This window comes from Desmodus rotundus, chromosome 11 (assembly GCF_022682495.2).
Source record: "Desmodus rotundus isolate HL8 chromosome 11, HLdesRot8A.1, whole genome shotgun sequence".
In the NCBI taxonomy this organism is placed as follows: domain Eukaryota; kingdom Metazoa; phylum Chordata; class Mammalia; order Chiroptera; family Phyllostomidae; genus Desmodus; species Desmodus rotundus.
This window is the reverse complement of record NC_071397.1, coordinates 62,349,392-62,367,663: the sequence shown is the minus strand read 5'-3', so window position 1 is coordinate 62,367,663 and position 18,272 is coordinate 62,349,392. Positions and strand designations below refer to the sequence as shown.

At 39.3% G+C, this 18,272-nt stretch overlaps 1 protein-coding gene across 1 annotated transcript in view; it reads right to left on the bottom strand.

Annotated features, from left to right (window-relative positions):
* The window catches only part of FIG4 (FIG4 phosphoinositide 5-phosphatase), a 102,118-nt gene that overhangs the window by 38,764 nt on the left and 45,082 nt on the right, over positions 1–18,272 (bottom strand). Inside the window, exons 13-19 of the mRNA XM_024551803.3 lie at positions 16,757–16,802; positions 15,934–16,082; positions 14,322–14,488; positions 9,304–9,439; positions 5,351–5,409; positions 3,530–3,677; positions 217–300 (exon numbers count right to left, since the gene is read on the bottom strand). Coding sequence (XP_024407571.1) covers positions 217–300; positions 3,530–3,677; positions 5,351–5,409; positions 9,304–9,439; positions 14,322–14,488; positions 15,934–16,082; positions 16,757–16,802 — 789 coding nt within the window. The remainder of the gene's footprint in view (positions 1–216; positions 301–3,529; positions 3,678–5,350; positions 5,410–9,303; positions 9,440–14,321; positions 14,489–15,933; positions 16,083–16,756; positions 16,803–18,272) is intronic.

Here is an 18,272-nt window from a genome sequence, read left to right as displayed (position 1 = left end):
CATTTTCACGTCGAACCGCCTCAGCGGTCTCAGCGCTGGATAAAAGCTCCCTGTACAGGTGCAGTGACAGGGCTGTGCCCCAACCTCTGCAACGTGAGTCGCTGGTTTCAGGTGGAGGGTATATGGCAAGTGCTATATTATTTTACATGAAGCTTTAATATTTCACTCTAAAATAAATAAGTAAAATGTCATTCTATCCATATACGCGAATCTTACCCCAACACTGACTTTCCAGTTTCATCTGGTTTACGCACAGTGAATGGACTTGGGTCAATGCCAACGGTCTTGGGCATAAAGTCACTGAAGAAAGAGGAGAAAAACATTCCATATGAATCACTGTCCATCCAGAGAATATTGGCTTCCATTCAATTCACATTTTTATACTATTCCTGCTTAGCCCCTGGAGCTACACACAGGTGCGGGCGAGAGGAGGTGTACAGCTGTGAGCACACAGAACACAGAGCTGATTCTGTATTCTGAGCCAAATGCTCAGGGGAGCTGAGGTGAGCGGGGCCGTAAAACCCCATGAACTAACGACACTAGCTAATGTCAATGTTATCGGTCTTCACTGTGAATTTTCTTCATGATTATGCGGCCCAGTGCTTATGAATTTAATGATTTTGTTTACTGGGACAGAGTTGATATCTGAATTACTGCTAAGACGTATACTCTCTGGTTGTATATCGTGATTAGTTTTCAGGTAAAATTAAACTCATAAAACCAATGACAAACCACTAAGCCACTCAGTTTCGTGGACAATGTTTTGATTACACTATACCACCTGGGAGGCTGACACAGTGATCAGACAGGCAGTGGTATGAATTAAAGTATCCGCGTCCCCCTCATTAGGCTAAGGTTAATTCATTAGAACCCTGCTGGAACACTTTAAATAGAAATTTTAATTTACCACCTACTAAGAGCTAAAGCTATGTCCTCACTATGCAATGCCTACCTATTACTGCTGAAGCCAGACCCAAATCCTCACTGGATGCCAAAACGGCAACAGTTATTAGCAAGGATGCTGTTCCAAGTGTAAGTCAATGTTACATTTTGGTAAGATAAAGAAATACTGAATCGACTCAAAATGCCTCTTAAACAGTTTGAAAGTGTTTTTTTTGTTTTTTTTTTTTGCTGTAACAATCTTATTACATTTTATTTTTAAAAGGTGTTCCATAGTTCTTTTAATAGGCAAATATAAAAGTTTAAAATTGTTTTTTTCCTACTTACAATTTTTTTCCTTTTTATTGAATTTATTGGGGTGACACTGGGTACCACAATTATACAGGTTTCAGGTGCACAGTTCCACAACACATCCTCTGTACACTGTACTGTGTGTTCACCACGCCGAGTCAAGTCTCATTCCATCACCATTTGTCCCCCCTGTACCCTCCTCCACTCCCCCCCATTTGGCAACCACACTATTGTCTGTGTCCATGAGTTTTTTCTCTTTTTTTACTCAATGCCTCCCCGTCCAGCCCCCAACACCCTCCCCGACAGCTGTCATCTGCTCTCTACCAATGAGTCTGTCTCTGGTTTGCTTGTCAGTTCATTTTATTCATTAGATTCCACCTGAGGGAAATCATAGGGTTCTTGTTTTTCTCTGACTGGCTTCTTCCACTTAGCATAATGTTCTCCAGGTCCATCCATGCTGTTGCTCATAAGATTTCCTTCTTTTTTATAGCTGAGTAGTATTTCATTGTGTGTTTTGTTTAATTTTTCTTTCTTTCTTTTGAACATATACAGTTGATCCTCATTATCCATTGACTCCATATTTGAGAATTTGCTTACTCACTAAAATTTATTTGTAACCCCAAATCAATACTCATAGCTTTCATGATCACCCCAAGACACAGGCATGTGCCAAAAAGTGAAGAATTAGAGGAACCCAATGCTCACTTCCCAGCTGAGGCAGAACTCTGCCTTCCTGTTTTAGCTCTCATACTGTAAAAAAGTATCCTTTTCATAGTTTATTTAGTACCATGTTTTTCATAATTTTGTGCTTTTATTTTTGTGATCTCACTAGCTAACAGCTCCCCAGCTGGTGCTGAAGCTGTTTTGTGTTTCTAAGCATAAGAAAGTTGTGTGTTGTAGAGAAAATAAGTGTGTTAGAGAAGCTTCATTCAGGCGTGAGTTACAATGCTGTTGGTTGTGTGCTCAATGTTAATAAATTGACAATATTAAATAAGGTTTCTTTAAACAGAAACACAGAAAACAAGGTTGCATATTGAAAGGTTGATGACACATCGTGACAAGAGGCTTATAGGAACCTAACCCTGCACTTCTCCTAGGAGCAAAGGTCCATGTTCTCTAATTCCGTGTTTGCAGGAACTGTGCAGAACAAAACTCCTACAAATAAAGGAAATCAACTGTACATATCTGTACTTATACATACGTGAAACCTCAGTCATCCTTTGCTGAACCGAAAGATTCTGGAGATGACAATGACCTTGCAGTTAAAATTGCTAAATTTTAATAAATTTAGTTGAAAACCAAGCAAGTAAATACTTCAAGTTTTCTATCTAAAATTGAAGCAAAATGTAGAGTAATTTGTAGGAAAGAAAACCATAAAATATGTTTCTATATGTACCACTTAAGCTTAGGCATTCATATATCACATTGGAAGAAAATTTAAAATACAAAAATGTAAACTTTAGTTTAAACATAATAATCAAGAAGTGATTTGCTTTGCCTAATTTTCTTATTGTAGTCTTATCATTTTTCTAAAAGGCCCCACCAGGGAAAAAGGTAGAAAACTGTACTTGAATAACAATAAAATTTAAAAAAAAAAAAAGGCCCCACCAAAGTCTACAAGAGACACAGAAAAATATAGTTTGTTCAACTGTGGCAGACCAGGATGGAAACTCTGAAAAAATGTCACATGCGTTATGAAAGAATGAAGGATATTTACTCTGAAAAAAATTAATTATACTTCCTCAAGTATCTTAATAGCTGTAATAACAGAAGAGGAACAGGACCTGACTTGTGCCCAATAAAAACTGTAATATAATGACGGTCACCATTTATCAGTCATCCACCTGTCTTAGGCACTACATCAGGCACTTGGTATATGTGTGAATATGTGTGTGGTTTCACATACACCCCTACCTATATGGAATGAAGGAACCAAGATCTACATAAGTTGGATAATTTTCTTAAAGTAACAGAGGTAGGCAGTGGAGGGTCTAAGGTTCATATCCCAGCCTTTCCATACCAAAGACCATGCTTTTTCCTGCTAATTATGTTAGCTCTCAACTCCGATGTTTGATTTAAAAAATTGGGTTTATTACAAATGACAAACTAGGACCAGTGGGAGAAATATTTCAACTTATTAAAGGGAAGAAATTTAACCCAGTTTTCTAACAATAGAGAGGACTGTTTCCTGAAGTAGCAGGCTCCCAACCATGGGAGGTATTCAGGGGCTGAACCCGCCAGCAGGCTTGCAGAACAGACTGCCGGTAAAATAAGACACATCTGTATGAACTAGGAAAACTACAGTCCCCAAGTCCTTACAGTAGTACTCACAACATACCGTGCTGAACTTGTCATAGCCAAGCAAAAGGTATCATCAAAACTACTCAGTTCGTATGGTCGGAAGAACTCGTTGTGGATGTCAATCTCTTCTTCATATCGGTGAAATTTCTTCACTGTCAACCTCTTTAAGTTCGCAGCACAGATAACTAAGAGAGATACTGTCTGTTACTTTTAAAGTCTTCAGATTACATCTAGCAAACATCTGTAACATCAACTGTATTCACAGAGAGCGCATCGAACAAAGTTCAGCTCCTGCCTCAGTACTTACGCTCTGGGAAGGGACGAGAAGCAAGCATAGAATATGCAATGCAAAGCTTTGGGGAATATGCAAGAGCAAAAGGAGGTGGGAGGGCCTTTGGGAGTCAGGATGAGAGCAGGGAGTTATTTTAGAAGTTAAATTACTCATCTTTTTAAATTCTTTTTTGCTCTTAAATAAATACCCTCTGCCTTCTAGATAAAAATTATGTCGCTATTTCACTAAATTTCCCCCTCTATTTCAAATCCTGTTTATGGCCATTGTTAGGTTGTTAAAGTCCTTTCCTTTGTTCCAGAACAACCAAAGCTTTATAGCAATATAAGTTATGATTTTACCCAGAATTACAAGGTCACAAATAATTTATAAATCAATAAATAATGTATTAAGAACTAAAAATCATTTTCAGTCTTCTTACTTTGTGGCCTTTGCCATCCAAAGTTGGGATGGCTAAGCATGGCCAGATGGGGTCCTCAGCCAGAGTGCTCCGGCCTGGAAGGAGGGCTCACTCGGTGCTCACTCACAAGCTGGAAAATGGGCTCACCTCGAGTCAGGGACATCAGTATGAGCCAGGATCAAACTCTATTTAAAACTAGTCAAAAATTTAAATTTGGAAACATCATCCTGAAGTATTGTACATCTGAGGGTATTCTTTTAATACAAAAATTTTCCTGCCTTTCTGGCAATAAAATTTAATCTAAACTTTAGTGACTAAAATGTACTTTTATATACACATTTGTAACTTTTTTCAGTTTAGACATAGAAAAGTTTTCATATCTCCTTTTGAATGGTCTTCCCTTCTTCCCATTCTCCCCAAATACCTAGAAATATAATCAGTACTAATGCAAAATGACAAACTGCCCTGGCTGTTTTGGCTCAGTGGACTGAGCACCAGCCTTTGAACCTAAAGGTCACTGGTTTGGTTCCCAGTCAGGGCGCATGCCTGGGTTGAGGGCCTGGTCCCCAGCTGGGGGCACACGAGAGGCAGCTGACCCAGGTTTCTCTCACATATCGATGTTTCTCTCCCTCTCTTTCCCTCTCTCTAAAAATAAATAAAATCTTTTAAAAAAATAAAATGACAAACTAATATATCTCCCAAATATTTAGGGGACATACCTAATGACTGTAAGACACAATACAAGACATTGGCCAACTTAGATAAAAGAAGTATAACAGAATCCCTGCCCTTTAAAAAGCTAAGATGTCATGATATCTTAGCTTATCCACTGTAACAGCAACATAGCACTGAGCAGCCATTCATTTCTCTCTAATAAAAAATTATATGCAAAGAATGTAGTGCTTTGAGCTCATTTAGGAATAATTCCAAAATACCGGGTCCGGCAGGAGTAAGGTCTGCCTGAGTGTGATTGGTAGGGTAATAATATGGCTGTGATAATGTATAGTTTTAACTTGAACATCTCACCTAAAACACCATATGGTGTGCTTGAGTGTGATATTGTTACGTTACAGAATTACATGCTTAGGATTTTGTAATAAAAAGGGGCGTTATTTGCGCCAGACCATTGTATGTTAGCATAACAACTAAAAGAGAAACAGTACACCTACCTTCATCATAAGGCAGTGGTAAATGTTTTATTACCTCCGGTGTCCACCAGTAAGTATAACTATAAAATTTAAAGAAAAGATAAGATGGATTGATTGTAAACACTGGTTCTCTACAATTCACTGGATGAAAGGGGTTATATGGTCTACAGTAAGGTGCTGCCTCATAGGTCAAAGTTAATTTCTTTTTCTTTTAAAAACATGTTTGTGAAGCTTTTGGCACAGTAAGTCTTCAACATGTTAATTCTTGTCCCAACCCCTTTCTAGTTTCAACTATGTGACAGGTTTACAAAAAGGCCATAAACACATCCATGAGTCGAGATGCTCTCATGTACTTACTTTTAGATTAAAAAAAGAAAAGACTTGGTTGTACTCTGCCAGACTCTCTGAGCTGCTGTTCACTCTCCCCAGGGACTGAGCCTGCATCACTCTGCCACCCCGGGAGTGGCAGGGCCCTGACCCAGGTCCCATAACCAGGGTTCTCTTGCATATAGTTGTCTGAGAGCCAGATGACTCTGCCCCATGAGTATGGGTCTGTGTGTACAGCTAATTAAAAGAGCTGAGCAAAGGCAAGACGTGAATGGATAGTCCTAAACAAGTTCCTGCAGAAACCAGCGTGGGCCCTGTCCATCTCCACAATTACCACTGGATCGCAGAGGCCAGGGGGAGTAAGGGCGGGAGTTGCCGTCAGCTGGATTTCCACTGGCACCCTCATCCGCTATGCGCAGAGCATCTGAGAGAATCCTGAACTGCCTTCTCCCCCAAAACTGAATTTAATTCTAAGTCAAGTCCTGATGAAATGGCAATTTAGGGACAAAATGCTATATCAAAGTTCATGAGAGCTAGGAAGGGGAATGATGTGAAATGGTTTATCAAATTTTTAGTAGCAGGCTCGTAGAATCATCTAACTAGCTAGATAATTTCCATTAAGACACATTCTCTCCACACCTCAGTGATGCTTTTGTGTTGTTTTTTTTTTTTTTAAGAAAATGGATGTAACACCAGCTTCCTTTTATTCCCACGAAGAAGCTGCTCCAACAGTGCCTGCCTCAGTTATGCAACTCAAGGTAAACAGTGGTTTAATTTACACTTACAATATTCCAGCTAATTCATGCAGTAGAAAATTGTGTGAAAATAGCTTCAATACTTTAAGGCAGTGATTTTCAACTGGTGTGCCCCTAGAATTTTTAAAGCATGCAATACCTGACTATAACACCCAACATAAATAATCACCATTTGGTGTGAATGAATCAGAATTGTATCTATTTTTTTGTCAGATTGGCCAAAACTATATTTTTGGTGTGCTGCACATTTTAGTAATTAGTTTATTTGTACCATGAGATGAAGGAGGTTCATAATTGCTGCTTTAAAGTAATATAAAATTTCAGAACATCAATATTTACCTATAGTCAACAGCATCGCCAAAATATAGGTATTTACATTCATCTCTCATGAAATAAACATAATTAGTCCCAAATGTTTTGTTTATCTACAAAAATATTCATATAGGCAGCCATTTATTTACATTAAATTTAATGTAAAAACCAGCAGTGCTTCACTGATAGGGAAAGTAAGCTCAAATATTAAGTTGGTTACTGCAGTAACAAATTTGAGAAACATAAACTCTGACACTTCCATATATACTCTTTTTTCTTTATTTGTAGATTTGAGACAAACATCGATTTGCTGTTCCCCTTATTTATGCATTCACTGTTTTTTTTAAATTTTTTTCCACTACCATTAAGTCCCTTTATACTCCCTTAACCCCAGTAAATCACCACACTGTTGTCTGTGTCCACGAGTCCTGTTTCCTTTTTGCTCAGCTCTTCCACCCCCTAATCTCCTCACCCCCAGGTATTACCCTGCTCTCCATCTATGAGTCTGTCCCCATTTTCCTTGTTAGTTCAGTTCATTCACTAGATTCCACATATGAGTAAAATCATATAGTATTTTTATTTCTCTGACTGGCTTATTTCACTCAGCATAATATTCTCCAGGTCCATCCACACTGTCACAAAGGGTACAGCTTTCTTCTTTTTTATGGCCAAGTAGTATTCCAATGTGCAAATGTCCCATAGTTGTTTTATCCACTCATCTATTGATGGACACTTGGGCTGCTTCCATATCTTGGCGACTGTAAGTAACACTGCAATGAACATATGGGTGCTTATGTTCTTTTGAATTAGTGTTTTGGGTTCCCTTGGATATAGTCCCAGAAATAGGATCACTGGGTCAAAAGGCAGATCCATTTTTAATTTTTTGAGGTATCTCCATACTGCTTTCCACAGTGGCTGCACCAGTCTGCATTCCTACCAACAGTGCAAAAGGGTTTCCTTTTCTCTACGTCCTCACCAGCACTTGTTGTTTGTTGATTTATTGATAACAGCCATTTTGACAGATGTGAGATGATATCTCATTGTGGTTTTAATTTGCATCTCTCTGATAATTAGGGACATTGAGTATCTTTTCATATGTCTATTGGCCATCTTTATGTCCTCTTTGGATGAGCGGCTATTCAGGTTCCTTTACCCATTTTTTAATTGGGTTGTTTGGAGTTTTTTTAGTATCGAGCTTTATAAATTCTTTATAAATTTTGGTTATTAAGTCCTTATCAGATGCATCAGTGAATATGTCCTCCCATTCTGTGGGTTGTCTTTTTTTGTTGTTGATGATTTCCTTTGCTATGTAAAATCTTTTTACTTTGATGTAGTCCCATTTATTTTTTTTTCTTTTGTTTCCCTTGCCTCAGAAGATATAGCTGATAAAATACTGCTAAGAGCAATGTCTGAGATTTTGCTGCCTGTGTTTCCATCTATGATTTTTATGGTTTTTTGTCTACACTGGTTGATTCTTATATGTGCCCTGACCAGGAATCAAAACCCACAACCTTGGTATATTGGGACAATGCTCCTATCAACTACGCTACTCAGCCAGGGCCACTTCATTAATATTCTAAAGATTCCTGAAGTGACACAGAATTTGGTAATAGCTGTAACATGGCCATTTGCTAATTCACCAGTTGTTCGTGGTCTGTCCACACAGTTTGCACAGTCAATGAATACTGTAGTGTTTGGGAGGTGTGGTTGCACAAAACAAGGGCTACATCACACTGATGCTGGGAGAGAGGAGTACTTTGAAAGAGAAGTTGACATTTGAGCAAATGGACCAGGCTCCAACCTCACATATGTGAACATTTTGCCCTTATGGCAAAATTTATTCTATTAGTACATGACTTCTCAATTAAAAACATGAAAGAATCTTCTCATTAAATCCTCTCAATAACTCTGTGTAGTGTGGCCTGTCACTTACATTTTGCAGACCAGGAGAGAGGTTAAGTAACCAGTCCAAGGTCACACAACTACAGAGCTTCCAACTCAAGTCTACCTGACCCTGAGGCCAACATTACAGGGTGTCTTATTAAAATGCTTCAGGTAAACAGTTCATTTGTTTTGAGACCATTACCACCAATCTAACTCTCATCAAAATAACCTGTACCAGTAAATGACTTCAGAAAGCCCGAAGTAAGGGGTAGGAGTGGTGGGAGTGGCATCTGCCACTAAAGCCACTGCTCTAATTTCCTGTCTTTACTAGCGTCACCAAGAGTCAGTTGTGCTTCCTGGAGGGAAGAGTGCCAAAGTGATGCTGCTTAGACAGCACACTTGAAAAACCAGAGACGGACTCCTAGAGTGCTTGAGAGCTCCACGTTCGTCAGAAGCACTCAAAAATGACGGTTAGTGGGGCTGTGACTTATGTTCACTAATGAAGCTCTGAAACATTTTATCTTATGGAAAATGCACAACACCAATTGTTAACGATGGTAAATTCCTCATGGCAGGCATGGAGGAAGACTGGCTGCTTCGGCCTATGTGAGTATTTCTCAAAAAAACCCAAAAAGTATCTCACTTTCAAAACAACATCAAATCTCAGTTCACATAGTAAAGTAGGAAGAAAAATACCTTCTTGTTGGCAAAAGTCTCATGGTGTTTTTATGATGCAAATAGAAATCCGTAGGGAGTTCCCAGAGATGAGGTTTCCCTTCAGTGGGATGGAAAACTCCCAGGAAGAGATTAATGGCATCCTGTCTATCAGCGTCTGAAAAGCAAAAATACGTATTTGGAAATTCCATTGCTGACATATACAACTCAGACAATGTTTCTCAGGAGGATGAGGGAACAGCTGTGATTTCACGGAATACACTGTATTTTGCCGTGTGTAATGCACACCCACGTTTTTGGCCCAAAGTTTCAGGAAAAAAAATCTTTCATTTTAATTTTTTAATTAATTAATATTTAGAAACAAAACCAATTATTGTATTCTAGGGTATTATTTTGCATATGGATATCATTATTGCTTTCTAGAGTTACACTTGGAATGCATAGCATAAATAAAAGAATCAAAAACATTTATATAGAGACGGAATTGGTACTACCCATGTATAATGTGCATCCTTATTTTTCCCTCAAAAGTCTGGGCAAAAAGTGTACACTATACATGGCAAAAGACGGTACTTTTAAAATAACAGTATTTATACTTCAAGAGTCATACACACAAAATCTGAAACAGCCACCAAGATTTGAGCAGAATTCAAAATTTGCTTCAAAATGCTTCCTTTTTACTCCATCTCTCTCATGATATAGAAGACAGAGTACATAAACCGCTTCTTGAATTTTGAATGACTCGTAATACCATAGTGCCGTAATACCGAAGTGATTTTAGTTTTAGAATAAAATACATTTTCACCATTTGTTAGTTTTCTTAAAACAAATACGTGTCCACTTTATTTCAAAGACAAGCAGAGACGTTAGAGACAATAAAATAACCACATTATCCATATTCTATTGCACGACGTTCAACAAGTTGGTTTTGCATAGCTTCCACTTTTAATCCTTGAAAAGATATTCTCCATTTCTTCAGCAGAGAATATGTTTACAATATTTTCTGTCCACCCTGCCCCCCGAGTCGTGGACCTGGCCCGTTCGCTTTTGTGTTTGATAATGAAGGTAGAGCAGGCACACAGGTAACAGCCTCATTCTAACCATTCAACCACTCCAAAATTGCTGACTGTGTAAATATACTTAAAGTATGTGTGTGTGTGTGTCTGTGTATGTGTGTGTGTATATATATGTATATATATATACACACACTCATATACATATATATGTGTGTAAAAATGACAGTAAGCACAGCCGTGGTCTCATGAACCCCCGCCTCCCACCTGCACTGCCTTCTCCCTAGCATCCTTCATTCTTTCCCCCTCATTTCCTTCTTTCCATCCTTGTCTCGGAGCCCTGTGTATTCAAGTTTGGGGCAGACATGCACAATATAAATAATGACCTCTTTCTGAGAATGAGTACAGAACTCAAAAGGCAGCACAGTAGTAATGACTGCTTTTGAAATAACATTGTGATGAAATCAATTTTCTTCCAACAGCAACTGTAAACATGGATATATCTGAAATTAGCAACACTGTTCTCATTGGGCTACTTGGTCATTTCAGCAAAAACAATAAATGAAATATGATACATCAAATACGTATTCGAGTTATTAGTAGTTTCATAGGAAGCATCCCATTAAATCAGCACTTACCTTTCAGGCTAACAATAATATATAAAAGGCATGTGTTTATATGCTGAATATATTTGGGGTCTTTTGTCATTTGTGGGGAGAAAACATCAAATATTAAATGATGCACACATCATCATCCCCTCTTTACACAATATAAAAGTAAATGCACTGCCTTCATAGTAATTACATTCTTTATGCATCTTGAATAGCTTTAATGGCCCTCCTTAATTCATCTATGTGGTACCTCAAAATATCCTGGTTCTATCTAGAGAAGCTTTCCATTTTTCAGCCATGTTTTCAAGGAGTTTCTTTCATCCTTTAAACCCAACAGTAGCTTCCTTTAATTTTAAGTAAATACGACAAAATGTAGGATGTGAGAAAAAGAACCAAATAAAAGATATTCTTTCACAGGATCATAATAAAGAGTTCTCGACTGCACTGCTGCTGTTATAACTTAAAATATATCTATGGAGTTGATGCTCACTTATGAAGCTTGGACTACGACGACGGGCCTCACGAACCTGAGGATTTTTTCCTGGCTACGTTTCACAGCAAATAAGACAATCACCCGCAGGAAGACAAAAGTATTTTGGATATGGACAAGGGCTTAAAACAGGTAGGTTCTCTGTAGGACAAAAGGATTACCTATTTTTGTATTCAATCATGTTATAAAGGAAAAAATAATTTGTATCATTTAACCTCCATTCAAACAGCTAAACAGTAACCAATTTTATGATGCACTGCATTCAAATAGATCACGCTTGAATCTAACAATTCTTTTTATTCAGCCCAAAACTTTATTTTGGAGGTAAAATATGTTATTATAATATAGTAATATCAAAGTTTGTGTGTGACAAAGTGGTCTCTGAAATCAGCAGTGGAAAGGAACACTCTTCAGCTGTGATAATAGGTGTTGAAAGGCTGAGTAAGGCTGATAAAGACCGGAAAGTGACCACTGGGATTTGACACCGTGGAGACTGTTGGCAATGCTGACAAGCAGTTTCAGTGGCATGACAGGGCACACGCCCAGTGAAGCGGATGCAGAATATGGGATATGAGAGAGGAAACAGGCATGCAGATAGCTCTTTCAAGAGGTTTTGCTTGTGCAGAGAAATAGGATGGAGAATTAAGGATAGAAGGAAAGGTTAGCTGGAATCCACTCAAGTGTGCTTCTGTGCTAACAGAAAAGAGGCAGTAAAGAGGGAGACACATGATGTATGGGGACCACAGGAAACGCTGGGATTCAGAGCACAGGGGTTGGCTGGCCTAAGGCGGGGCGGGGGCCCTCCAACCACTTTAACACAATACAAGGGAGACAGTGCGGTGCAGAAAAGGACCGGCTCTGCATTTGGTGATAAGATGAAGATGGAGGTCACAATGACTCGTTTTCTCAACGAAGTACGAAGCAAGGTCATCAGCTGAAACTGGGGGGCTGTAGGTTTGGAGAGAGAGGACAGGTGTGAAATGGTCATTTTGGAGAGTGGGAGAATGAACACACTAGGAAAATGCAGTATGCCTGTCAAGCTGGTTTGAGCATGCTTCGGAGAACTGCCGTCTCAGTCCAAACGGAGAGTAATAAGTTACAACTTTTAAAAAACAATTTTTGCTCAAAATAATAGACTTTGATTTTTAAGTCCCTACAGCCGGTTCAAAGAGCCATGCATAAAGAGAAATATCTAAATAATCTTAAGGTCTACAGTGGACTCTGTGGTTTTTGTAACACTGATTCAGACTTCCTTTGGTGTGGGTGACAGCCATGATTCATTCCTGAGCAATGGGACATGGCAAGCAGATGGGACATCATTCCAAAGATTGTATTACGTTCTGTAAGACTGTCTTGCTAGCAGCCTCATTCTAGAGACTCCTTCCTTTGCCGGCTGTGGAGAAGCAAGCTGCTATGAGACCTACAGCACAAGGACCTGCAAAGAACCGAATTCCACCAACAAACACATGAGTGCAAGGCACCTCCCTCCCTAGCCAGACCTCCCAATGAGGCCACAGCCTGCATGACATCTTGACTGCAGCTTGGCAAGCCACTGTGCGAGACCCCCAGCTAAGCTGTGCCTGGAATTCTGACCCACAGAAATCGTGAAATAATAAACGCAGGTTGTTTTAAGCTGCCAAGTTTTTAGTAATCTGTTACACAGCATAGAAAACTAATAGACTTAAACAGTAGTGTAGCAAACTGGCCTTGCATTTTCTCTGGGCATGAAAAATGTTGAAAGATGGCCCCTCTGTGGATGCTTTCACACCTGCTTCAGAGGCTCCCATCATCACTGGGGACTCGTGCGGACCCTCTGGTGTGGGCACATGTACTTTTCGTATCAGTTTCCTGCAGCTCCTTCCTTAGGAATCCAGTGATCACCTCCTGGTTCTTACTGCTAGGGTCCCTCTGACCAGGACTTAGGCTGACCCCATGCCAGCCAGCACCCTCCCCCATGGGCCTAATATGGTCCCCAGGAAACCCTCAAGGATCTTTTGGCCCAACCAACTCTAGGAGGGCAGACCCTTTCTAACACGGCAGCCCTCTCCTCAGCCCATCCCTCTGCTCCCGGTTCTCTACACAGCCGTCCGAAGCCAGCAGCTCCATGGGGTCCCTCCAACGGTGGGCCACCCCATCAAGCTGGCCCTGAGTCCTGTTGAAGCTTGCTCTCTCTAGCCTTGAGGTGAAGAAGGGGGTGGTGACAGTCACTGCACAGCTACAGTTCACTTCAAAGAACGTCTTTGCCAGTCTTCTCTGTATTCTGTCAACTTCTCTCTCCTTGATCTGGTTCAAGAGCCAGAGACTCGCAGACTCAGTCACTGTACACGCTCCTGTGAATTCTGTGCATGGGGCCTTGCCTCTCAATCACTCTGCTCTGTGACATCTGCTGTGTTGGAAATCCCATCAGAATGGAGGCAGGAAAAGTGCCATTGTAACAACCTGTTGCTTTCAGTATTCGCAAGTCATCAAACAAGCAAATGACTCAGTGTTAACGTTACCATGCATTTCTAGCTGACATTTTTAAAAAATCAGCGATACTTACATTCTTAGACAATTGTCAAGACTATGAATCCTATTTTAAAAATAATGATTCAATACTCTCAAACATTTTTTATCTATATATCACAAGCAGAAATACAGAGAGAGAAGCCTAGGAATCAAAGTATTTTGCATTATGTAAAAGTTCCAATTGGGGGTGACAAAGTGCAAACAGACCTTATTTAAAATACAAAGTTTATTCATGCATGCATTTATTGAACAAATGTTTGTTGAGCATTTTCTAAGTGACAGATTCTATTTTATTTAAACTTCTCAAACATTTAATTTTGAATTTTACTAGTCAAGGAGCTAAAACAAAAGTATATGTATGAGAAAAAAAATGCACATTGAGATAAGTCTTAGAAATGCCTAAGACTCCAGAATTACCTGAAAACGCATTGCTGTAATATCTAGACAGGGTCTGCATGATATCTTTCGAGTGCTGGGTCCACGGTGCTATCTTTCTGTAAGTTTTTACACGATGAACAAGTTGAGAACCCCCATACTGAAGGGACAGGGTGTCCCCATGATCTTCATAGAGTTCCTCAAATAGCCTAAGCAAAAAAAGAATCCAGATATTAAAGAATTTTAGAAAAAGTATTACACATTATTCACTTAGTCATAGACTTAAAACAAGTCTTTTAGTTTATAAATTCTCTGGGCCATTCCTTTCAAGTAGATTCTTCTACAACTTGAAGATAAGTACAAATGCAAAATATTTTATATTTTACAGTAACAGTCTAATGAGCAACAAAGTCACAGAAAAAACTAAAAAGGCAGTAGGGGCACTAAGAACATAACCCACCAAAGTCAGACCGAGATGGTTCTAAACTTATTAGAAGACATCTAACTTGCCCTGACCGGTGTGACCCAGTTGGTTGGGCTCCCACAAAGCAAAAGCTTGCTGATTCGATTCCCAGTCAAGGCACTTGCCTGGGTTATGGGTTTGGTCCCTGGTCAGGGCACATGTGAGAGGCAACCAATCGATGTTTCTCACATCAATGTTTCTTTTTTCTTTTAAAAGATTTTATTTATTTATTTTTAGAGAGAGGGGAAGGGAAGGAGAAAGAGAAGGAGAGAAACATCAGTGTGTGGTTGCCTCTTGCATGCTCCTTCCTGGGGACCAGGCCCGCAACCCAGGCATGTGCACTGACTGGGAATCGAACTGGCAACCCTTTGGTTCGCAGGCCAGGGCTCAATCCACTGAGCTACACTAGCCAGGGCCAATGTTTCTCTCTCCCTCTCTTTTTCCCTCCCTTCCCCTCTCTAAAAATAAATAAATAAAATCTTTAAAAAAAAGGATGCCTAACTTTCTGCAGCCTGCCTGATCACTTTATCTTCCATGGCAGAATTTTCCTCTCTCTGAATTGCCTTGAGAAAAGAAGACATGCTCTGATCACGGACAGATAAACCATATTCTTTCCTGGAAACACGCGTTTGAGACTTGTGTTCCTTCCAGTGCCTGTTAAAGACTTTCAGTGCTGTGATATCTGTGGGTCTGGCTACTTGCAAGCTGATCACTTCTCCTGACAGCCTTTCTGACGATCTCAGATGACAAGTAAGAGCTATCACTGTATTTTCAAGAAACCGTACTTCACACAATGCCATGGATATCCAATGACAGGGAAGCAACCAATCCTTAATGAAGAATCAATCTTTTATATGTCTTCCATTTTTAATTCAAAATATATGAAGGCACATTATTATTTTTTCATAATGTAGCCTGGACTTGTTTCTTTAAAAAACCCACTATTTTGGATTTATTTAAAGCACTTTGGAATTTTCTAAAGAACACAGTGTTTGTTGATAATTAACACAAAAATCCATAGCAACAATACACACATATTTAACAGAAATGTTTGTTATGCATTAACTTGCATAATTAGCAACATAAGTTTTCAGAAGCTAAAAGCACAAACGAGTTCATAAAAGTCCTTATTATTAATCAGGTTTGCTTACTGTCATTACCAGCGTTCAAAAGGCAGAAAACAAGGCTTACCTGACTGCATCTGTATCAAACTGCAGATTAGGCTTGTCAATCAAGCCCAGGGAGTACAGCTGATAAGCCAGAGCACATTTTCCCACCATAAACTGCGCAGTGTTGGTGCGATCCAAACAGTCCACACAGTTGGTTCGAAGAACACCCGTCTAAAGAAAGACACCTTAAGACTTTTAATCACTATTCAGTCACCAAAACAACTTCCATCCTACTGAGATTTCCTTCCCTTAGGAAGTAGAGGAAAAGCTATAGGTAGGGTGTTATTCCTTGAACAAGTAATGATTACTTCTTAGATGGTGAAAGGTGACAGCTGCCGCTCACTTATTGCTGCAACAGCATCATTATACCTTCTGGTGTGTATTTGAATTTTCTTCTTTAGTTTAACAAGATAAAACACATAACACTTTCCACGCGTACCAATTACCAAAATGTGTGCTTTTTTCCCTGATGTGTCTCCTGTACTGTACAAACCAAACATGCAGGAGTTGGGGTCGTATCACGCTTAAAGCATAATTCGTACATATAGTGATCATACCTGGCTCATTTTCCAAAGTCATTCTAACCCGTTCTTTCCACATTTCTGTTTATGTTTCTATTTCCAATAATGAAATGTATAATGTATTTTAAAAATCCGTGGATCATTTTTACTTTGGCCGAACATCCTTTGGGATTTAAACTCTAGCAGTACGGCTTTTAAAAATTACTCCCAAATGATTAATAATTCTGCATTAAACAAGAAGTATAACTCTCAATGATTGCATTCAGAAAAAATCATCTACTGTGCATTCTACTCACTATTAATATAATATAATGTCATCTATACCTGCAGGCGACCAGTGGGAATCACACATCCTCCTAGTTCATTCCACCTGTTTAAAAATACATGCTTTTAAAAAAAGTTTTGATAATGTAATCTGTATTCATTTTTGCTACTAGATCTTTACCAAGAATCAAATGAATAGCGCTACATGCACCAACGTAATCAGCTGGTTCTGCTTACTTTCATCCTTTTGGGTAGGTTAATATGCGAACAACTGGGATGGAAGGCTATCCATGCTCTCCTCAAAGAGAGCCCAGGAAAGGGGTGTCTGACCTTGTCCCAGGGCCCTACACTCTGGCATTCTGTCTCCCATGTTCAGCCAAAACCTCTCTTGCTTTAATTTCAGCTGATTTCTTGCTTGGTTTCTACAGAGATAAGTAATAATTACGGAACATCTTTCTATTAAAATCTTCTAAGCCTTATCCTTTTCACCTCGGTATTAGGATTCCATACCTCCTCAGCTTTTCTCATTCCTTTGGCTGTTTTTGCAGGCTTCCTTATTATTTCCCTTCCTTACTTTTGTTCTTCTCCATGTGCTAGTGACGGCATGGGGATATGTCCTAAGCGCTCTATAGCGATATTAGTATTTTGTTTTTATTTGAAAGAAGATGCAGTACAGAGAAGAGCTACTGGGCCTGCCTGCTGTCCTCAGAAAGAGCAGCTTACAGGGCCGCCCGCCGGCCAACATCTGAGCACTTGGGTTCCCACGACCCCAGGACAGACAGGAGCGGCTCACGGGGTCTAAACTGTTTGTAGAAACAATACGGTTTCGCTGAATATCCCCTTTCCTTCTGGGAGTCTGGAATTTCGGTGCGTGCCAAGCAGACTCCCTACGGGACCAGCCTCCAATGAAAAAAAACAGCAACAAACCCTAGCACTGGGTGTCCAATAATCTGTCCTAGTTGGCAACATTTCAGACATGCTGTCACAACAAGTAGCTGGGGGAATTAAGCGTGTTCTGTGCTATTCCACTAGGAGAGGACTCTGGGCGCTTGCGTCTGATTTCCTCTGGACTTTGCCCAGGTACCTTTTCACTTTGCTGATTTTGTTCTGTATCCTCTGACATAACAAATCACAGCCATGAGTATGATATGCTGAGTCCTCTGAGTTCTCCTGGTGAATCAATGTGCCTAGTAGTAATGACAGGCGCCATAATATTCAAGCTATAAAAAAGGATCACCTCTAAAAGACATACGCACAATTAGTCAGTTGTTTTTCTTCATTTTTACCACTATAATTAACTTTGTTAACTGCAAATAAAGTGCTCAAAATATATAATATTGGTTCCTTAAAAAGTAAATAAAACACGGATCCTTGATCTGAAGAAGCTCACAAAATATTTTGGTACATAATGGTAATGAAGAAATATTATGAGCAAATAACTAACTACAGTATGATGATAAATATCATTTTTATTAAAATGTTAGTATTTAGTTTGTAAGAGAAAAATTTTCCTGCTCCTACTTAATACTGGAAAATACAATTCATTGCAGAAAATTTTACTTTACAGAAATATTTT